General features: G+C 67.7%; 7 protein-coding genes across 7 annotated transcripts in view; 3 read left to right on the top strand and 4 right to left on the bottom strand.

Moving 5' to 3' along the window:
* CHLNCDRAFT_137371 (hypothetical protein) overlaps window positions 1–6,586 on the top strand; it is a gene marked incomplete at both ends in the record, with an annotated part of 7,347 nt that extends 761 nt beyond the window's left edge. Inside the window, 17 exons of the mRNA XM_005845113.1 lie at window positions 158–248; window positions 475–593; window positions 1,219–1,312; window positions 1,624–1,712; window positions 1,891–2,078; window positions 2,220–2,333; window positions 2,539–2,619; window positions 3,260–3,439; window positions 3,973–4,058; window positions 4,254–4,553; window positions 4,741–4,767; window positions 5,122–5,193; window positions 5,356–5,402; window positions 5,612–5,674; window positions 5,930–5,990; window positions 6,232–6,347; window positions 6,527–6,586. Coding sequence (XP_005845175.1) covers window positions 158–248; window positions 475–593; window positions 1,219–1,312; window positions 1,624–1,712; window positions 1,891–2,078; window positions 2,220–2,333; window positions 2,539–2,619; window positions 3,260–3,439; window positions 3,973–4,058; window positions 4,254–4,553; window positions 4,741–4,767; window positions 5,122–5,193; window positions 5,356–5,402; window positions 5,612–5,674; window positions 5,930–5,990; window positions 6,232–6,347; window positions 6,527–6,586 — 1,788 coding nt within the window. The remainder of the gene's footprint in view (window positions 1–157; window positions 249–474; window positions 594–1,218; window positions 1,313–1,623; window positions 1,713–1,890; window positions 2,079–2,219; window positions 2,334–2,538; window positions 2,620–3,259; window positions 3,440–3,972; window positions 4,059–4,253; window positions 4,554–4,740; window positions 4,768–5,121; window positions 5,194–5,355; window positions 5,403–5,611; window positions 5,675–5,929; window positions 5,991–6,231; window positions 6,348–6,526) is intronic.
* A 348-nt stretch (window positions 6,587–6,934) lies between these two features.
* Window positions 6,935–8,523, bottom strand: CHLNCDRAFT_137370 (hypothetical protein; the record flags this gene model as incomplete). The annotated part of the gene is made up of 4 exons (XM_005845011.1): window positions 6,935–7,030; window positions 7,202–7,322; window positions 7,564–7,703; window positions 7,996–8,523. The coding sequence occupies 4 exons, from the start codon at window positions 8,521–8,523 to the stop codon at window positions 6,935–6,937; spliced, it is 885 nt and encodes a 294-aa protein (XP_005845073.1).
* A 703-nt stretch (window positions 8,524–9,226) lies between these two features.
* Window positions 9,227–10,398, top strand: CHLNCDRAFT_137369 (hypothetical protein; the record flags this gene model as incomplete). Its single annotated transcript, XM_005845112.1, has 4 exons — window positions 9,227–9,327; window positions 9,478–9,581; window positions 9,798–9,916; window positions 10,249–10,398. 4 exons carry the CDS (start codon window positions 9,227–9,229, stop codon window positions 10,396–10,398), a joined length of 474 nt encoding a protein of 157 aa, XP_005845174.1.
* Window positions 10,399–10,724: 326 nt separating this feature from the next.
* On the bottom strand, window positions 10,725–12,103 carry CHLNCDRAFT_137368 (hypothetical protein; the record flags this gene model as incomplete). The annotated part of the gene is made up of 7 exons (XM_005845010.1): window positions 10,725–10,774; window positions 10,918–10,967; window positions 11,158–11,253; window positions 11,349–11,415; window positions 11,564–11,690; window positions 11,814–11,885; window positions 12,080–12,103. 7 exons carry the CDS (start codon window positions 12,101–12,103, stop codon window positions 10,725–10,727), a joined length of 486 nt encoding a protein of 161 aa, XP_005845072.1.
* A 703-nt stretch (window positions 12,104–12,806) lies between these two features.
* Window positions 12,807–15,804, bottom strand: CHLNCDRAFT_58686 (hypothetical protein). The gene is made up of 10 exons (XM_005845009.1): window positions 15,542–15,804; window positions 15,215–15,291; window positions 14,915–15,075; window positions 14,671–14,737; window positions 14,369–14,483; window positions 14,038–14,216; window positions 13,770–13,863; window positions 13,511–13,599; window positions 13,291–13,367; window positions 12,807–13,145 (listed from the first exon to the last, which is right to left on the bottom strand). Exons 1-10 carry the CDS (start codon window positions 15,751–15,753, stop codon window positions 13,041–13,043), a joined length of 1,176 nt encoding a protein of 391 aa, XP_005845071.1. The 5' UTR covers window positions 15,754–15,804; the 3' UTR covers window positions 12,807–13,040.
* Window positions 15,805–16,030: 226 nt separating this feature from the next.
* CHLNCDRAFT_137366 (hypothetical protein) lies at window positions 16,031–16,839 on the bottom strand (the record flags this gene model as incomplete). Its single annotated transcript, XM_005845008.1, has 3 exons — window positions 16,031–16,414; window positions 16,512–16,584; window positions 16,715–16,839. The coding sequence occupies 3 exons, from the start codon at window positions 16,837–16,839 to the stop codon at window positions 16,031–16,033; spliced, it is 582 nt and encodes a 193-aa protein (XP_005845070.1).
* A 365-nt stretch (window positions 16,840–17,204) lies between these two features.
* The window catches only part of CHLNCDRAFT_32323 (hypothetical protein), a 3,241-nt gene continuing 1,062 nt past the window's right edge, over window positions 17,205–19,383 (top strand). The window contains exons 1-7 of the mRNA XM_005845111.1: window positions 17,205–17,311; window positions 17,400–17,474; window positions 17,631–17,778; window positions 17,997–18,166; window positions 18,549–18,699; window positions 18,910–19,025; window positions 19,241–19,360. Coding sequence (XP_005845173.1) covers window positions 17,252–17,311; window positions 17,400–17,474; window positions 17,631–17,778; window positions 17,997–18,166; window positions 18,549–18,699; window positions 18,910–19,025; window positions 19,241–19,360 — 840 coding nt within the window. The 5' untranslated portion in view covers window positions 17,205–17,251. The remainder of the gene's footprint in view (window positions 17,312–17,399; window positions 17,475–17,630; window positions 17,779–17,996; window positions 18,167–18,548; window positions 18,700–18,909; window positions 19,026–19,240; window positions 19,361–19,383) is intronic.

The raw sequence follows: 19,383 nt of genomic DNA, 5'->3' as shown, positions 1-19,383 counted from the left end.
CCAAGCAGTACAACAAGCTCGCTCGGAGCGCGTCGTGCCTGCCCTGCTGTGTCTCTGCCCCGGCTGTACCTGCTGCATCCTGGGGTTTCCACACCTGCCTGAACAGTGCCCTGGGCTTCCCTGCCGCCTCCCGCCCCACGGTTGCGCCACCGCGCAGGCAGCCAAGGAGCACGGCGAGGCCGCGCAGGAGCGGGCGGGCGAAATGAAAGAGGCCGGCGAGCACAAGGCAGGAGAGCTGGCTGAATCGGGTGGGTGGCCTGCAGGCTGCCCCACCCGCTGCTTGTGTAGCAGGCTGGAACGGGTACAGCTCAAGCCCGCCTCCCTTGCTCAGCATCTCCGGCCGCGCGGGCAAGCCGCACCCTGCTGTGCTGGACTCAGCTTCTCTCCAGGCTGTCCCTGGCGCGGCGCCCTCCCCACTGCACTGGCCCTTTCTGTTCACCACCCGGCCCCCACCCGCCCGCCGCGTGCCTGCAGCCAAGCACACGGTCGCCGACGTGCGCCAGCGGGCTGAGGAGCTGGCGGAGGCCGGCAGGGAGCGCGCGGCAGAGGCGGGGGAGGCGGCGCGGGAGTATACTGGGGCAGCCAGGGACAAGGTGGGCGCGGTGGGTGGCTGGGAGGGAGGGAAAGGAGGCTGAGGTGGAAGGAGGCTGGGCTGGGCGGTGGGATGGGCGGGAGCAGGGGCGAGGAGGGTGAGCTGGACGAGTGGACTCCTTTTGTGGGTTGTTTATTGTGCGTCTGGCACCGATGAGCTGCCAAGGTTTGGTCTGGGCCAGGGCCGCGCCGCCGGCACGCGCCAGCCTGCGGTGCATCCAGGGCAGTGGCTGCGCTGGCGTGGAGGGAGGTGGGGCGGGCCCTGTATGCCGCAAGCTGTGCCCTGGGGCTGAGGGCGAGCCTCCAGCTCAGCGCCGCTCCTGGGGTGCAAGCCTGCTGCGCTGCACAGGGCCCGCCCTCCGCTCTCGGCGCAGCGCCGCCCCCTGACTGCCAGCCATCTCCGCATGGACAGGGGCCCAGCTGGGCAGGGAAGGGGGCTGCATCAGCCGCCAGCGGTGCCGCCAGCTGTGTCTGCACCAGGCGCACGTGCATAGGTACAGGCACACATGCCCAGGCACACGTAGCCCCGGACCTACCTGCGGCAGGCTCCTGCCGCCGCGGAGCAAGGGAACGCTAGGGCCTTTCTCCTGCCTACCGATTCCCCTGCCTGCCGCGCCTCCTCTGCAGGCCGCCGATGTGGCGCACGCGATGGGCGACAGCGTGTCCCAGGCTGTGGAATATATAAAGGAGCACCTGCCGGAGGTGCATGTGGAGCGTGCGGGTGGGTTGGGCGGCTGGGGCGCCACACCTGACGGCCCGGGGTGGGGCGCCCGCTGCTGCTGCTGCTGCGGCTGCTGTTGCGGCTGCTGGCCCTTGATGCAGCGGCGGCTGCGGCGGCTTCGGCTGCTGGCCCTTAGTGGTGTGGCTGCCATGTGTGACGCCCTCTTGCCTGCCCTCCTGCCAGCTCTGTTTGGCTGTCTCTGCAGGCCCCTGCCCTGCTCCCTGCCTTCCTGCTGCCTGCCTCCCTGCCTGCCAGCCTGCCTGCAACCCACCTGCCCGCGGCGCCTGCGCAACCACCCTGCGCGCCTGCAGAGTCTTCTCCCGAGGAGCGCGAGAGCCAGGCGCTGCTGGATGAGGCGATGGCGATGGCAGGCGGCGCGCCGGTGCCCATCCGCACAGAGGTGCGCCTGTGTGCTGAGGGCGCTATGTGGGAGGGGTGCCTGCTTGGCTTCGGGGCTGCTGCGGCTGCGCGCCGGCCGCTGGCAGGGCCGGGATGATGCCCTGCCTACCCCCGAGCCTGCGACGCAAGCTTTTGTGTGATGCTTGCCTGCCTGCCTGCTCCCTCCCTCCCGCCAACAGGCCCCCAGGCCCGCGCCAAGCCGCCCCGCCGCCGAGCCTGCCCCGTCTGCCAGCGCCGCGGCCCCGCCTGCTACCATCCCCGGCGCTGAGCTGGACACGGAGCCCTTCCGAGCCTACGAGCCTCGCACCGCCACCGACGTGGCCAACCGCGCCGCCGAGAGGGCCGCCGAGGTGTCGGAGGCCGCCAGGTCAGCGCAGCGCTGGGCCTGCCGCGCCGAGCCACGCGGCGCAGCCAGCTCAGCAGGCAGCGGCCACACGGGCCCGCACACAACAGAGTGTTTGAGGCTCCAGCCTGTATACTGAGCGCAGGGCTGTGTGCTGCTGTGCAGGGCCAAGGCAGCCGAGATGGTGCACCGCACCCCTGGCTCCGCCGCCGCCCCCGAGCACACAGGCGGCGCCAGGCAGGCCGCCAAGGAGGCCGCCCCCGATGAGCTGGCTGCCAGGTGGATAGGGTGCCAGCCTGGGCTGCTGTGGCCTGTTCCCCTGCCGTGTCTTCTGCAACAGCCCCGCCCAGGGGAGGCTTATCCCTGCACCTGCGCTTGCGTGGTCGGTCCTGGCAGGGCAGGGCAGGGCAGGGATGTCTGCTGCAGGCCAGGCACCAGCATCTCCTCCCCAGGGCACCCCTTCGCCTGCGCCTGCGCCCCGCAGGGTGGAGCGCGAGGAGCAGAGCGCCAAGGGACCTCTGGAGGCGCTCATGGACACAGTGAAGAGCACCACCGACTATGTCAAGTGAGGGGGAGGGGGTGTGGAATGTTCCCTGCAGGGGGCGCCAGTCTGTTTTGGGGAACGCTTGGGGGTGGGTGATGTGGCTTTGGGGGGGGGGGGGGGGTTGGGGTTCCGGCTGTCTCTCGAGAGGCACTTGCCGGAACGGGCGCAGGGCCCCCGGGGCTGGCATTGAGGGACTTCAGAGCCTGTGCGCCCGCCAGCGCCAGCCAGCTGGGACGAATGGAGGGATGCGTTGAAACCCTCGTGCGATGCTCTGTTCCTTCTCATTGTGGTGAGAACTGGGCACCGCTGGTGGCGCCTCCCTCTGTTCACCCACCTGGCGAGCCAGGGGGGCATGGGCAGACACACACTGTGTGTTGCTTGCGCTGCCCTGTGCATGCTGTGCCGCGCTAGCGCTGTGACCAACAGCTTGTTGGCCTCCGCTTTGTCCGGGTACCACTCATGGTGCCATGCTGATGTCTGTCAGCATGAGCATGGCACAGGAGGAGTGGTTCCCGGCCAAGGCAAAGGTCGGCAAGCATTGGGACACTGCATCAGCGATGCGCTTCAGAGGAGCTGCACCGAAAGTACCAACACCACCCCCACCAGTGGTCAGATGACCCGGAGTGAGGCCGCCGTCGCCCCCGTGCGCCGCCGCCCGCAGGCAGCACGTGCTGCGGTCGCCGCCGGGGTCGCCCCGGGCGGGCACCCCCCAGCCAGCGGGGCATCCAGAGCCAGAAGTGGTGGTGGTGCGGCGCACCGGCAGCGGGCGAGTGCACGAGTACTCGGCTCTGCCCGGGGACCTGCACCCCGCGCAGCTGGCGAGGGCCGCCAGGGTGGTCAGGTGTGCACGGTGGCTGCGGCGCTCTCGTATGGCGGTACCCGCGCTCCCGGCTCAGCCCCCCGCTGTACCCTGGCTCCCTTGGGAGTGGGGCTGTGTGGGCAAGAGGGGAGCATCTTGTTTTGGGCTTGCATCGTGGTTATGTGTCCTGCCAGTGCCGGTACCAGCTCCAGTACCAGCAGCAGGAGCTTCCCACCACCATCAGTGAAGTACTTGAAGGGCAGCCACACCTGGGCCCGCGCGAGGTAATCGTGGATCCAGGTTCTCCCAGCCGTTGGAACCTAAGTTGTTCTCACCCCTGGGAAGGCTGGGCCATGACAACCTCTCGATCCCAGTGCCAGCGCGCTTCAGTGCGGCCAGCGATGTGTGGACTCGGGAGAGCTCCCAGAATCAAGTGGCTTGAGTCGCCCCAGCGCGTTCCTTTGTTTCCCTTTCTCTGCCATCGCTCCAGGCAGGCAGCAGGGATGGGAGCCTGTGTTGAGCAGTGCTGAGGCCCAGCCGCCGCCGCTCGCCCTGCCGTGCCCAACCGCTTGCAGGGAGAAGGTGCTGCATGCGCCGGCAGCCACCGAGGCCACCGCCGCCGAGGCTCGCGACGCCACCGTGGGCGGCATGCGCGCCGCAGGTGACGCCCAGCAGCGGCTGCCTGGCAGGCGAACGCTCAAGGGTTGCCACACTTGCGTCAGACTGCTGCCGCCGGCGTGCTTGCCTGTTGCGCCTGCCTGCTGCCCTCTCCTGCTTTCCCCTGAAGCCCTCTCTCCCTCATCCACCCCTCCCCTGCTTCATTCCCGCTCCCTTCCTCCCTCCCGCTCCCCTCCAGGCCAGGAGATTGAAGGCACTGCCCGCGCCGCCACCGACAAGGCAGAGGGGGCATATGAGCAGGCCAGGGACACAGCCGGCTCTGCTGCAGACGCTGCTGCCGCCAAGCTGGATGCCGCCAAGCGTGCAGTGACTGAGGGGGCTGGCAGGGCTGCCGACACGGCTCGCGACACCGCGGGCAGGGCTGGCGACGCCGCTCGCGAGGCTGCCGGCAGGGCGGAGGCCCGGGCTGGGGAGGCTGGCGGCGGGGCCAGAGGGCTGCACGAGAAGCACGAGGGCGCCAAGGCGGCGGCATTCGCAGGTGGGGACTGATGGTCCCTGCATGGTGCCTCCTGTGGGGTGGCTGGAAATGCCGGCAGGCTCCGCCCTTCTGCTGCGTGGTGCTTCCCGAGCCTGAGCCTCAGTCTCAGCCTCCTGAGCCATCATCAGTTCATGCTGCCACAGTCCAGCTGACACCCGAGGTGCCTGCCCGTGCCTGCCGCCTGCAGAGGGCCGTGCGACTGAGGCAGAGCGCCGTGGGCCGGCAGAGGAAACCGCTGAGGCAGCGCACGACCGCTCTGCTGGCGCCCTGGCTTCTGCCAGGGAAGCGATTGAGGGGGCGGTGCAGGCGGCTGAGGATAAGGCCAAGTGGGCTTACCAGCACACCAAGGGCAAGGCCCCGCTGCTGTTGTACTGCTGCTTGTATTGCACTCTGTTGCACTGCTTGTACTGCTGCTGCCGACCTGCTGCAGCTGCTGCTTGGCTGGCGGCCAGGCTTTATCTTTGCATTGCTGTTGGCCGAGAAGCTGAGGATGTGCCTGCGCGTGCACTGATAAGACCCTGCTCTGTCCCGACAATGGCTCCGCCCTGTTGCACCTGGCTGCCTGCAGAGGAGCTGCAGCAGGGCGCTGAGCACTGGAACCCGCCGCCCAAGACTCCCGAGGATGCGGCGCGCCAGGCGGGTGAGCCAGTGCTCCCCTGCTCCCCTGCTCTGCTCTGCTTCGCTGTCTGCTCCTCTGCACGCATGGAAGCAGCACGGCCTGCTGCACTCTTCCTTCAGCATTGCCGGCGGCAGTACTCCCATTCTCCATTTGCAGCCCACTAGCCCGCCTCCCCGCCTGCAGGCATCATTCCGTCTGACACCGAGTCCCTGCTGAAGCAGCGCGGAGGGGTGGGTTGGCGCCGGGCTGCTGCTTGATTGGCACTACGCTGGCAGGGCTCTCTCGCATTTCCTGCTGCAGCGGTGTGCGGCCGTTGAGGCTGGGTGGCCGCTGCAGCCCAAGCACCCACCGTCTGGCAGCCTGCGTGCTGAGGCGGCCGTCTGCTTCCATGTCACTGCCAGCCTGTCACTACCTGCCTGCACCGCCGCTCTGCCTGCAGGCGGCCTACGAGGCGCATGAGGCGCGGGAGGATGAGGAGCGCAATAAGATCAGGACCAGTGAGGTGTGTGGGGTCTGGGGCGGGCTGTGGAAGTGTGTTTGCATCGGCCTACTGAGGATGAGGAGTGCTGGCTGGTTTGCTGGCTGGAGTGCTGGCTGGCTTGGAGGAACAGGCAGAATGTGGGGGAGCCCGAGCTCAGCTGCATCCTCATGCTTGGAGTAGGCACCTTGCCCAGCCTCCCATGCGCCCATCCACCGCCGCCGCTCCGGCAGGCGCCACCAATGCCTGGCCTGCCATGCTTGCTGCCCCCTCCTGCAGCTGCTGGATGAGGCTTCCCTGGCCTATGGCGAGGAGAACCTGGCTCCCGGCGACCTGTCCGGTGAGAACCAAGGGGGACCTGTGTCAGGCTGACTCAGCGCCAGCAGGGCAGCAGCGCCAGCATCCGCAGGAGCAGCCGAGGCTGCCTGGCTGGCGCCTGAGCAGGGGCCGACTCGGCAGCAGTGCCGCTGTCCCTCAACCGCGGCGGCAGCAGCAGCCTGAAGCCCCAGGCGCCAGCCGGCACACTACCCTAAAGCATCTGCCTGCCTTGGCCGCTGCTCGTGCCGCCCCGCATGATGCAGACGTAAAGACGGAGGCAGAGGGCGGCGGCCCGCTCGCTGACATGTCGCGTGGCGGCGCCGGGGCAGGCGAGGGCCTGAAGGGCGCGCTGGGGCGGGTGTCTGCCGGGGCCAAGGAGGTGGCGCACGGCGCCAGGGAGGCGGCCCGCGATGCCAAGGAGGAGCTCAAGGCGGAGCTCAAGGCAAGCTGCGGTGGCCAGCAGGCTGGCTGCCCGTTGTGCTGCTTTGCCTTCGCCTGCGCTGCCAGAGGGGTTAGCTTGCAAAGGCTGATGTGGCTGGGCAGCGGTACCGCCTGCAGGATGCGGTACAGGACCTGGGGAAGGACGAGCCGGGGGACGAGGGCGAGATTCCCTCCTGAGCCTGCCCGCCTCGGAACACCAACCGCCTGCCTCAGGCTTAGCAGCCGGCCCAGCGGCAACGCGCGATAAGGCTGTGGCCGGCGGCTGGCAGGACAGCTTGCTGTGTTTGGCGAACAAGAATGTGGTGTTGATGATTTCGTTTTTTTGTACGTTCCAATTCAGCATGCATGTATGTCGTGTGACCAGTTGCACGCCATGAAAGCGTGCCAGAACCAACAACAAGAAGTGCAACAACAAGGGCAAGGAGGAGGGAAAGAGACAGAAAGAAGGCGAGAGGGAGAGGGCAACTGGCTTCACTCCAAAGCCAAAGGATGCTGCTGCTGAAGAAAAGGCGGGCGTTGCTCGCTTCAGCGGGCGCCGCGTCCCGCCCTCAGCCCCGCCTTTGCCATCTCCGACATGTGCACGCTGGAGGGCTGGGGGTCGGTCCCAAACAGCTGGTCCACCTGCGCCCCACAGGGAGGAAACATAAAAGTGCGCGGCAGCTGACAGCAGCAGAAGAAGGTACACACGCGCGCACACGCACGCGCGCGCGCGCGCACACACACACACACACACGTCAGCGCGGATGCCAGCCGTGCATTCCATGGCCCGAACCTGCCCCCCCGCGCCCTCACCTGCGGCACCGTGAAGGCCAGCCAGTAGGCCTCGTTCCTGGTGTGGTGCAGCAGGTGGTGCATGCGGATGCGCTTGGCCAGGCGGGAGGTGGGCAGGTAGCGGGTGTGCACGATGTAGTGCCTGCGCACGCGCACAGACCAACGGTGACCGCACCAGACAGCACCAGGCCCAAAGCACCCTCCATCCGTCTCCCCCTGCCGGCATACCCCGCCCTCCATCCCAGCCCAAAGACTGCCGTCTTCCCAACCCCAATCCCATACTCAGCCTTCCTGTTCCCCGCTCCCAACCTCCTCTCCCCCACTCCCAGCCAGCCCCCCAGGCCCAGGCCCATCTGCACCGCCGCACTCTTGATGCCGCTCACGTGAACTCATAGACGAGCCCCATACTGTAATAGGCCGCCGCCGCCGTCACCGCCAGCTCCGAGCCGCCAAAGGCGAGCCAGAACAGCGCCAGGCTGGCGGCCATGAAGGCCAGCACGATGGGGGGGTCGTCGATGGAGACCTGCGCAGAGGGCGGGTTGGGCGGGTGGCATGTGTTTGTGGTGTGGGTGTGTGTGGATGAGGTGTGGCCATGCAGCCGGGCGGGTAGCAACGCCGGCTGCAAAGAGGCAGCGGTGCAAGCGGCAGGAGCAGCAGCAACAGCAGCAGCGGCAGCGGCAGCGGTGGAGCAGCAGCGGCTCGGGGGCAGCACGCACGGGCCCGCCAAGCAGGAGGCGCGAGCGGCTTGAGAAGGCGGGCGGGCTCACATGATAGTAGGGCCGCTGGTGGTGCCCCACGTGAATGCGCCTGCCCACCCAGTCCCGCTCGCTGTGCAGCAGCAGGTTGTGGATCAGCCACTCCTGCACCGCCCAGCCCGCCGCCACGCAGGCCGCCACGGCGCCGTCGGCGGCGGCGTGCAGCGGCAGGTGGCAGCGCCACGCCAGCAGGCCCGCCAGCGCGGCCAGGATGAGGAGGGAGGAGGGGTGGGTGAAGAAGACGGCCAGTGCGTGGGGCAGGGTGCGGGGCACCTCCTGCTCCTGACCCTCAGCAGCCGCTAAGGACAGCGCGCCGCCGCTGCGCGTCGGCGCCTGCTGCAGGTGGATGGGCGGCGTGTGCGGCAACGGCTGGCTGTCGCCGGCGTGCAAAGAGCTGGGACGCTCCAGCTGGTGTGGGGACCCGGGTCCCATCTGCTGCATGTTCATGTCGTCGGGCAAGGCCAGCTGCTGCTCCTGCTGGGTGGTGGCCGCTGCCTGCGGCTGCCACCGCCGCTGCGGCGCCCGGGGCGCCTGCGCTCTTGCAGAAGGGATGCCAGTCCTGGCTGCAGCTGGACGCGGGAAGCGCATGCCAGGCGTGGGGCGGCCTCTGCAAGGCCCTCCTTCCTCGGGCTAGGCCGCCAGGGAGCCAGCAAGGGTTGTGGGCGCGGCCAACAGCGCGCCCGCGGCAGGTGGTGCACGATGCGACAGCACTGCACACCAGAAGTGCCGATCGTCCATTGCATTGGCCGGATCGCTGGAGGCGCTGGAGACCCCATCATGTCCTGCTGCAGTACAGTGGGGAAGCCAGTTCTGAGAGCCCCCGATCGCGCAACAGGCATTGGCATCGAGACTTGCAGCCCTGTGCAGCTCCGGGGAGTGGTTGTAGCTGCGGCCGCTGCCCAGCCCCATCCCGCGCCTTTGCTGTGAGGCTCAAGGCCAGCAGGCGGGCATCCCTAGCCAGCAGTGAGTGCCGGGCCGCCGGGCCGCCCGGGGTTGGCGAGGGTGCCTCCCTTGCAGCCCGGCCTGGCCAGCTCTGCTGCACCAAGTGGTTCTCATCGGTTGGGGTTGAACACGGGGTGGCGCAGCCGGCTCCAGTGAGCCGGACGGGCGCCGGACGGGCAGCCTCCGCCCCGCCCCCGCCCCCCGACGGCACTGCTTCGTCTGCTCCGTCGCCCTCGCATCTCTCTCCTCTGCCATACCCAGACGCCTGCGGAGCGGAAGATCTGAGATCAGCTGCCTACCCGCTGCTCGCCCATGCAGGTCGCCCCAGCGCCAGCAGGGCGGCAGCGGCATGTCGCTGACCAAGTATGTGGCGTCGGCTCTGGGCAAGGCCTCGTTCCGCGAGGCCTGGGCCGCGGGCGGCTGGAAAGTGTTGATCGACGGCAACCTGGCGTGCGTACAGGCTGCTCGCCGCTGCGCCTGTGCTTGCTAGCCTCGCTCAGCTCAGCCGCTCGCCTGCCTGAAGCATGCTCCCGAGGACCGCCGGGCATGCCCGCTCACTGCTGCGCGCTGTTCCCTGCCTCCTGTTGGTCGCTGCCGCAGCGAGACGCTGGTGGAGCACGGCCCCAGCGCCGGCGACCCTGCGGTGCTTGTGGGCATGGACCAACACGGCAACAAGTATTTCGAGAAGAAGGGGGCGCAGTGGGGTGAGCGGAGCTTCGCGTGAATGTGGGAGCCGCCCTCTCGGCGCGCCCGCCTGCCTGCCTGCTTCAATTGCATGCCCAGCTGCGTTTCCTGCAAGCCAGCTGCATGCTTGACTGCCTGGATTGATTCAGCTTGCCTACATGCCGAATGCACCCCTTCCTCATGCTCCCTTCCCTCCTTTCAGCCCTGCTGCCACTCCCCCCCCCCCTCCACCGCAGTGCGCAACCGCTTTGTGGTGTATGCCAAGGCCGACCACTGGCGCACGCAGGACCCCAGCTCGGTGCCACCCGAGTGGCACGGCTGGCTGCACTACATCTCAGACGATAATGGGGTCAATGTGAGTAATTAGTGATGCTCCAGCGCATGGGGCCAGCGCTGTTGTTTGGGTGTGCTGCTGCTGCACTACGATCGGCAATGGGGGCAGCGTGAGCGGCAATGGGGGCAGCGTGAGCGGCGCGCTGTGGCTTGGAGGGCAGAACGGCAGTCGTGTGCAGCATGCAGCCAACTGAGCAGTATAGGCGTGAGGCTGGAGAGTTGGGCCTCCTTCCCGTGCACCAAGGGCTGGCTGCTGGTGCTGTGTAGACGGGGGCTGCTGCCGCTCAGGGCAGGCTCGTGTCCCCTGCTCCCAACCCTCCCGCCGCTGCGGCTGCCGCCGTTGCCTCCGTGCAGACGGAGTGGAAGGCGCCGGTGTATGCCGGAGAGGCCAACGCGCATCCCTCGCTGACGGGCGGCAAGGTGCACCAGCCCAAGGGCGCCTGGTCCAACCCCGAGAAGCTGAGCTGGAGGAAGTACCAGCCATGGACGCCTGCCAGCGCTTGAGGAGGACCCCACCTGTCGCTCAGCGCACGGCGTGGCCGGAGGCCGGCAGAGCTGCATCAGCACTTGGATTGGCTGAATGCATCGCAGCCAGGTCAATGCAGGCTCCGGCCCAGCCTTGGGTTCACTCATGCTCCTTTCTCCCCCTCTGTTGTGTACACTGTCCCTGCTTCCCGCTTTCAGGCTGCCCGCATGATGCGGTTGACCTGCTTCTTGGCAACTCACACTGTCAACACGCTGCTCGCAATGCATGCTTACAGTCAGCAGCTGGCAGCAGTGTTGGCACATGAGAGGGTCAGCTTGCTGGTGTGTCACTGGTGCCCCCCAGCTCAGGTGCCGCAGCTCTGCGCGTCTTGATGCGTGCCGCTGCCGCCAGCCGCTGCAGGGCACCAACAAGCGCCGCTTGGCAAGGCTGCCGAGCTGGCCTCTCTGCCAGCTGAGGCAGCGCTCCACCCTGCTCGCCGCTGCCGTCTGGCTCCTGCTGCACAGATCGGTGAGGGTGGTCTTTCTTGTACTCCTCACCCGCACGCCTCACCGCCTCTGTGGCCTTGTCCTCATCCTCCCTGACCGCGCTGCACGGCACGGCTGGGCGCGTGATTCAGGGGAGGCTGGGACACGGCCGCAGCGTCCGGGCCACTGCGCGCTGGGCGCAGCACAGGGCCCACGCCGTGCCTGCCTGCATCGCGCAGCGCAGTTCACAGGCGCCCTCCTACCACCAGCTGCACTCATCACACATCCACACTCAGCTCCCGGGGACCCCACCTCCTGAGATCCTCCATCTCCTTCTGGCGCCAGCTGCGCCCGCCATCGGAGGAGGCGTCCTGCAGCAGCTGCTCGTCCTCGTCGGGCTGGTACTGCCTGCAGGGCAGCCGCACATTCTGCCACCGCTTCTCTCATGTGGTGCATTTGCGTGATGCAGGCTGTAAACACACGGGAAGGCACGCGGGCAGCACCTGGGCGCCGAGCGCTTTTTCTTGTCTCGGGAGTGCAGCATCTGGTCAGCCGCCTCCCTGATGTCGTCTGCACCACAGCGGCACAGCAGTACAGCAGCACACAGCAGCACAGCGCATGTAAACGCAGGAGGTTGCAGCTTGCCCGGCAGCAAGGCGCCAGCCTGCACGACCCGGCTGGCAGCAGGTGCACAGGGGGACGCTGCCTGCAGCAAGACGCTGGGAGCGGTACCAGCGCAGCAGCATGGCGGCACGGCAGTGGTGCCTGGGCCTGCCTGCGGTGAACATGCCGCGCTCAGCCTCCTCCCTGGCGTGCTCCCGGCGCTCGTGCACTGCATCTGTGACCTGCAGCAACCCGCAGGCAGAGCACCAAGTTATGCACGGGGCACAGCCACCTCTTCACGCAGCCTGGATTCTGCGCAGCTTCACCCATCACATCACCGCCACATGCCCGCTCGGCGCACCCACCCTGTGGATTGCGTCCTCTGCCTTGTGCACCGCATCCTCGGCCGCGTGCTTCAGCTTCTCTCCCAGACCCTCCTGCACTCGCCCAGGGAACACCAGCACAAGGCATGATGCTACTCCGGCAGCCCACCGCTCCCCTGCGCCACCACTCCTGCCGCCGATTGGCGGGCACGGGTTCTGAGTGCAAGCTGCGCGCTGTCCCGGCGATTCCACAGCAAGCAGTCCCCAGTCCAAGGCATCAGGTGCCCTGGTGCCCCAGGGTTTCGTACATGGGGGCCTGCTGCCGCCACCATGCCGCGGGAGGCCAGCAGGCAGGGCAAGCCCAGAGCCTGCAAACGCCAGCAGCTGTGCGCCAGCATTTTGGCAGTAGAGGAGGGGAGAGCCGCCCTCCTGAATGTATGGCTGACCTGGCCCAACTCGAAAGTATGTTACATCGTAGCCTTGACACAGGGACCAACCGTCTGCCCACGCATGTGATCTGCGGATACATTTGCAGCAAGCAGTGTCTCCTGCTCTCCCCCCGGCGGCGGGCCGGCGGGCGGCGGCGGGCAGCGGGGACCCGAGCGCTGTCACGCTTGCGCCTCCCACACCTCGCTGCACGCGCATGCTATGCACCCAAGAGACCAGCGTGGTTGGCTCTCTCTTTGCTGTTACATCCAACGCTAGAGAGGCTTTACAACCGAACAATGAACCAAAGCAGCACACACACAACGGCACACACATGAACTCCAGGGGCACAACCTTCACGTGAAGGTTGTGCCCCTGGAGTTCAGGATGAGCTAAGGATGTGCTGCCGCTGCCCGGGCCGGCGCCGGCCGCCAGCTGAGCGCACTGCTGCTTGTGCCCGCCCTCCTTCCAGTGCCGCAGACTGCCGCACCTCACCCGCCCCACTCCTGCACCGCCCGCCCGCGCGTCCGCCCGCCTCCCACACGACCCTTTTGGGTTGCTGGAATCTCTCAGTCTCTTGCATGAGATGGGTGCAGTGCTGCAGTCTGAGGGCTTACGGCTGATTTACAAGTCGTGCAAGCGCGGCACTGACACTGTTGATGAGGCATCGAGAACGGATGAGAGAGTGCGGTGAAGCATGAAAGGCAGGACCAGCTGCACTGCACGGACATCAGCAATCATCAGTAAAGACGCTATCGGGGATCAATGAATCGCTGCAAACTGCCCAGGGACCAACATGGGCAGGAACAACAACCACGCGCAACCAGGCACATGGCGAGCGGCTCAGGCGGCGGAGAAGCGCCACACGGTCTGGGTGTGGAACTGCTGGCCGGGGCGCAGGATGGTGGAGGGGAAGTTTGGTTGGTTGACAGCATCCGGAAACATGACCTGCATACCACCGGGGAGCACAGGCATCAGCAAGCAGCCAGCGGGAGGGATCAGGTTTTGTTTGCGTGCACAAGCAGCAGGCGGGAGGGGAGCGGGCACAAGGCACATGCATCACACCGGCCGCCCCCGCCCTCCTGCTGCTCACCGTCTGCAGGGCCACGCCCGCGTGCTTGCCGTACACAGCGCCGCCCTTGCCCGCAAACTTGCCCTTCAGAGAGTTGCCTGCAGGGGGTCGCCTCCTTGCTAGTCAGACCGGGGGGAGCTCTCGTGGCACACTCCACTGGGGCTGGGGGCCGCGGCATCTGCCGCACCACCCACGGAAGGCAAACTGAGGTGGGGGCAAAGCGAGGGAGGGGCAGCCCAACCTGTGTAGATGGCAAAGGCGGGGGTGTTGGTGAGGATTTCCAGCTTGCGGCCAGAGGCAGGGTGGTACAGCGTGGCAGCCAGCTGGGGCCTGCGCAGCAGCAACAACAGAGTTCCTGGCGGTCCGGGAATGCTATTACCAGTGGTGGTGCTAATGCGGGCAGCAGCGGTAGCGGCAGCAGCGTGGCATGCTGCATTGTGCAAGCCAGGCCGCGGGCGACCCCGGCAGGGCACAGGCGGCGGTCAAACGGGCACACTCACTGTTCGCTGGCGGTGAAGCCCTGCACCGCCTGCTTGGCATCCGGGCCCAGCCCAAACAGGGCAAAGGTCTCGCGGAAGCCTGCTGCGGGGGCGTCTGCACCGGCCACGGCAAGAGGGCGCTTGGGGGCAAGGCGCAGGTGCTGTGGCGTGCATGCAGCTGGGACGTGCGGGGCGGGCCGCACATTGGCTGCCCCATCGGCAGGCAGCTTTTGAGTCGGGTGAATGCAGCTGGGCCAAGCCCGCTGGCCTCCTGCACCGCCCGCCGCACCTGTGGCCAGCTGCAGCGCGCCGCTCAGCCGCCGCCGTGCCGCGCTGGCATCCACCCCTGCTTGCTTCTCGAGGCCCTCCCCGATCGCCAGCGGCGCCCGGAAGTCGAGCGGCGTGCCCGCCACGGCGGCCACCTTGCCCGTGGGGTTGGCGCCCGCATCTGTGGGCATGAAATAGTCGCTGCAGAGCACACACATGCACACACAGGGGCGGCCAGTTGAGTGGCAGGGGTGAAGACTGGTGGCCACGCACTGAAAGGGCGCAGCCTGGGACAGCCAGCGCGGCAGCAGAGGCAGAAGCTGTCAGCTGGAGCAGGCAGCGGGGGCACCCACGCGTTGATGGTCAGGTGGTGATCCAGAACGTCGCCGCTGCTGTGGCCGCCGAGGTTGAAGTAGGGGACAGAGAAGGGGTTGAGGGGCGTGGGCGCGTCAGCGGTGGCACGGATGTCTGCGCAGCAGCGAGGGGGAAAGCTTGAGAACGGCAGCAGGGGAGCCTGAGAACGGCTGCGAGGGGGAGCCTGAGAACGGCGCTAGCAGGTGGCGGTGGGTGACCTCGCTCAAGTGTGTCGCCCAGCCGGCAAAGCACGGCACAGCTGTGCGGGAGGCTGCACGGGCAGCAAGAGCTGTCCACACACCGTGCACAAGCTCATTGTTGGCAGTCAGCTTGTACGTGACCTGCAGGTAGAGCCCGCCGGGGAAGCCCTGCAGCAGCGGTGGCAGTGGCAGCAGCGTCAGGACTGCCCCTGTTGCCCAAACGCATCTACAGAGCCTCGGGTTGTCGTGCCAAGCGACTGGCGCCAGCTCTGGCAGCACAGCCAAGGGACTCGGTGCGCCCAGCCTCTCTGCTGCTGCTGCACGGCACGCGCCACGGCCGCGCACCTGCTCGCCGTCGCCGCTGGTGTAGCTGAGGCGCACCCAGGGCTCGGGTCCCTCCAGGTCTGCCTCCTCCACCACCCACTCCATGCGATGGAAGCCCACGTTGCCGCTGTGCAGCGTGGAGCGGCCCTTGTCGGTGTTGGCCTCCAGCTTGTACGTCTTGCCTGCATGCAGGGGGACGTGGTGGGCGTGCGTGCATGCCTGGAGGGCGAGCCGGTCGAGGGATGAGGGAGAGGAGAGAGTCGGGCGCGTGGCAGGCGAGGATGCGCCACAGGCGGAGCTCCCACAGGGGCGGCAGCGCACCATCCAGCTCAAACTGCGCGCCAGAGATGATGCCTCCCACGCGGCCCACGATGCAGCCGGACTTCAGCAGCCCGCTCCTACAAATGCCGTGAGGGCAGGAAACAACAATCGTAACGAAGCAGCGCACGGTGACTTTACCGGCGCCTTGGGGCGAGGCGGCGGGAAGGGCCTCCGCTGCGCAGCTTGCAGCGAGGCGACGTAGTACGCAGGCTTGCAGGATCTTCGAGCTTCTGTGGTATGAGGCTTGCAAGGAGAAGGCCGCAGGCAGGCTGATCCAAGCCCTCCAGATGCAGCACCATGCGACCCGGCGCGCGCCTGAGGACTCACCGGAGCTGATCCTCATTCTCCAGCCCCAGCAGCACGTCTGCAAGCTCTCCAGAACGGTCCGGGACCAGGAGTTTGGCGATACAGGCGCCCGTGGGCAGCATATGCGCCTCTGCGCCCCGTGAATTCTTCAGGACGACTACACGAGAGTCCTCTGCCGCTCCAGCCAGGGCCGCGAGAAGCACAAGCAAAATATAGGTGAGCATCTGGGCCATGTCTGCTCCCCTGCTCGAGGGAGCTCCTGAATGGCCCCTCGCCCTGCTGATCTGTGCGCCTTGCAGTAGCTTCAAAGCCCCGATGCCAGGGAGAAAGGCTGAGAACCGCCCTGTCAGCGATGCGCCAGCGCCCTGCGCTGGCATGCGCCAGGCCCGTTGCTGCCAAGGGCACCCATGGTTTACAAATGAAGCTGGAAAAGGGGTAACACGCACGTGGCGCTATATACAGTCCTAAATGGACCTAAGGGTACATGTACATGAGAGTCATGCCTGGATGTCATCCAGCGCTGCCCTCCGGCCCTCGTCCTCGCTCCGGCAGGCCGGATGCTGCCGCTGCCGCTCCTGCCCCAACCGCCGCCTGGTGCAGCCGCCGCTGCTGCTGCTGCTGGTCGGCCAGCAGCGCAGCCAGCAGCTTGCGGCGCTGCGGAACAGGGCTGCTCATCCGGCCCTCTGCCGCCTCTGCGGCGGCGTGGGCATACCGCCGCTGCCAGTAGGCTCCATAGCCGAATGCCAGCCCACACGCCAGGCAGGCCCCCGCCCACAGCGCCGCGGTGTGGTGCCGGGGCGGCGGCCTGCCATGGGCTGCCGCCGCCGCCGCCGCTGCCGCCGGGTCCCAGGCTCTTGCCGCTGCTGCCCCGCTACCCAGGTGCCCGGGCTGCCGCTGCAGGGCAAGAGCGCCAGGAGGCGGGGCTTCAGCGCCATGTGCGCACACTTGTGCCCTGCTGGATGGATGTGCGGGTGTGCAGCGGCTGGCTCACCCCCTTAAGCAGCACGTCTGCCGCCGCTTTGACGTCGGCAAAGCGGCGCGGGCGCTGGGGCTGGGGTCCATGTCTGTGGCAGCAAGGCCAGACGAGCGGCGCAGCAGCCTGAGCAGGAGCAGGGGCCTATATGCGAGCTTCATGCACGGCAGCAGGTGTTGCACAACAAACAAGGCTGCTGCCTGCCGCCGCCGGGAGCGCACTTACCCGGGTGGCATTTGAGGGCGGCGCGGCGGAAGGCCGCTTTGACATCCTCCCGGCTGGCGTCCCGTGGCACGCCCAGCACAGCCCACGGGTCTGTGTACGGCAGGTTGCTGCCCTGACCCATGCTGTGCCAGTCCTGGCCGTCTGCGAGCGAGTGCTGCCGCCAGCTGCCGCCACCAGCTGCCGCCGCCGGCGCTCCTACCTACCGCCAGGCGCCATGCACACCCTAAGGCGCCTGCTTGTGAAGGTTGCCCTGCTGCTCTTGTGGGAGTGGCTCTGTAGTGGGGTCCGCAGTGCGGCAAATCTCGACTGGGGAGAGAGCGGCCCAACGCTGTTTGAATAGATCAAGTGAGCATGTAGAATGCATGGGATGTCGTTTGTCGGTCCCAAGAAGCTTGCCACCTTTTGCAACGCCACGTGGCCGATATAGCAGAGGATAGGGTGTTGCGGGAGCTCCGTTTGGCGACGCAGCTATTTCAACCGCATCAGTGTAATTCAGGGTCGATTTGCAGCAAGCCGCTGCGCCTCCCAGCACGATGCAGGCAGCAATGTTCAGCCAGGCCGCCACGGCCGCCTTCAAGCCCGCTCTGAAGACCGTGAGTTGCCTCGGGATCCAATTGCTTAATTTTGGGCGCGGTGGGGCCCCATCTGCCTCCGACACCCCCCGCTGCACAATTTGTGCAGAGGGCGGCGCGCCGGAACGCGGTGCAGGTGCATGCTGTGGCCTCGGTGGAGCAGTCTGCGGGCGCAGCAGCCAAGGTGCGGCGCAGCGGCCTCCAGCCTCCTCCTCGCCGCTCCCGCCGCCGGGGCGGGCAACTTTGCGTTGTAGCAAACCCAGCCTTTGCTTCTTGCCATGGCGGCCCTCCTTCTGCTGCCTGCCTGGCCTGACTGACTGCACGCTGGTATGCTCCGCAGGCGTCTGGGGAGGAGCCGCTGCTGCTGCGGGCGCTGCGGGGCGAGGAGGTGGAGCGCCCGCCGGTGTGGATGATGCGCCAGGCCGGGCGGTACATGAAGGTGTACCAGGAGCTGTGCAAGAAGCACACCACCTTCCGCGAGCGCTCGGGTGCGGCGGCGGCGGCGTCGGGGCCGTGGGGCGCCTGCAGGAGCCGAGGCGCAGCCCGCCGGGCGACCCTGTGCCGCGCCGCCCGGCCCCCTGTGTGTGTCCACCGGCAGAACTTGCGAGCATCTCCCAAGCCCCCCTCCTCCTCCCGCCTCCCCTAACCCTGCCCTCCTTGCCTCCCTGCCCCTTTCCGCTCCTCCCCCTGCTTGTGCGCCCCGCAGAGAACGCCGACATCGCCGTGGAGGTGTCGCTGCAGCCGTGGCGCGCGTTCCAGCCCGACGGCGTCATCCTCTTCTCCGACATCCTCACCCCCATCGCCGGCATGAACATCCCCTTTGACATCGACAAGGGCAAGGGCCCCGTCATCGCAGACCCCATCCGCACCATGGAGGTGAGCCCGGGCTGCAGCCACTCCCAAGCTGGAAGTGCTGCAGGGCGCCATGGTGGTGGCCCCGCCAGGTGCTCCGGCTGGCGGGCAGGCGGCGGCGGCCGCCCTGGGCAGGCGGGTGGCTGGAGGGAGGGGCAGCAGAGCGGCAGGGCAGGCGTGGCAGGTGTGAGCAGGCTGAGGGGAGGAAGAGATGCAAGGAAGGGGAGGAGGCGGATGGAGCGAGGAGGCGGGAGCGGCCCTGCAGGCAGCCCAGCCCTTCAGGCAGCCCGTGGCGCCGCAGCAACCCTCAGCTGCCCGGGCTTTCCCCTCCCTGTGCCCCCCCCCCTGTCATCCCTCCCTCACCTCGCTTCACCCTTCACCCCTCCCTCCCCACCCACACATGCAGGCTGTGGACAGGGTCACCCCGCTGGTGCCTGAGGACTGCGTGCCGTTTGTGGGCCAGGCGCTGCGCCGCCTGCGCGCCGAGGTCGGCGGCGCGTCCACCGTGCTGGGCTTTGTCGGCGCCCCCTTCACCCTGGCAACATACATTGTGGAGGGTGCGTTAAGCAGCAGGGAGGGAGGGAGGGGGGAAGAGAGGGAGGGAGGGAGAGAGGGTGGTCACAAGGTGCTGGGGCGTGCCTTGCCTGCACCAGCGCCGGCGCAGGGTGGTCGGGCTGCGTGGCGCAGCTCCGCGCTGTCGCCCATCCCCTCGCCCCCACGCCCCTCACCTTCACACCACACCCAAATCCCTCCCCCGCCTGCCGCAGGCGGCATGAGCAAGAACTATGTGCAGATCAAGAAGCTGATGTTCACGGAGCCCGAGGTGCTGCACGCGCTGCTGCAGAAGCTGGCCGACGCGGTGGTCACCTACATTAAGTACCAGGTGGGAGCGCAGGCTGGGGCTGGTGCAGGCTGGGGCTGGTGCAGGCTGGGGCTGCCGAGGGGCTGGTTTGGGGCTGGTTTGGGGGCTGGAGTGGGCGCTGGGCCTGGCGGCGCCCTCTTCTGGCGCCCCGCCAGCCCGCCACCTCGCATCTGCACCCCTGGTCACCCCCTCCCCTCCTTCCCCCTCCCCTCACCCTGTTGCCTGTCCGCCCGCAGCACGACAACGGCGCGCAGGTGGTGCAGATCTTCGACTCCTGGGCGGCGCAGCTGAGCCCCCAGGACTTTGACATTTGGTGCGGGCCCTACATCAAGTACATCATCGCCGAGGCCAAGAAGGTGCTCGCAAGGGATGCACGGCG

The sequence above is a fragment of the Chlorella variabilis genome (genome assembly GCF_000147415.1).
Source record: "Chlorella variabilis unplaced genomic scaffold CHLNCscaffold_19, whole genome shotgun sequence".
In the NCBI taxonomy this organism is placed as follows: Eukaryota; Viridiplantae; Chlorophyta; class Trebouxiophyceae; order Chlorellales; family Chlorellaceae; genus Chlorella; species Chlorella variabilis.
This window is presented reverse-complemented; position numbering and strand designations above follow the sequence as displayed.

Coding starts and splice junctions, on each gene's coding strand:
- CHLNCDRAFT_58686 (XM_005845009.1), bottom strand. CDS start 15,753: ATGGCCCAGATGCTCACCTATATTTTGCTTGTGCTTCTCGCGGCCCTG. Junction 14,738..14,914: donor CCAGCGGCGACGGCGAGCAG/GTGCGCGGCCGT, acceptor CCGCTGCTGCAG/GGCTTCCCCGGCGGGCTCTA. Junction 13,368..13,510: donor CGCCTTTGCCATCTACACAG/GTTGGGCTGCCC, acceptor GACCCCCTGCAG/GCAACTCTCTGAAGGGCAAG.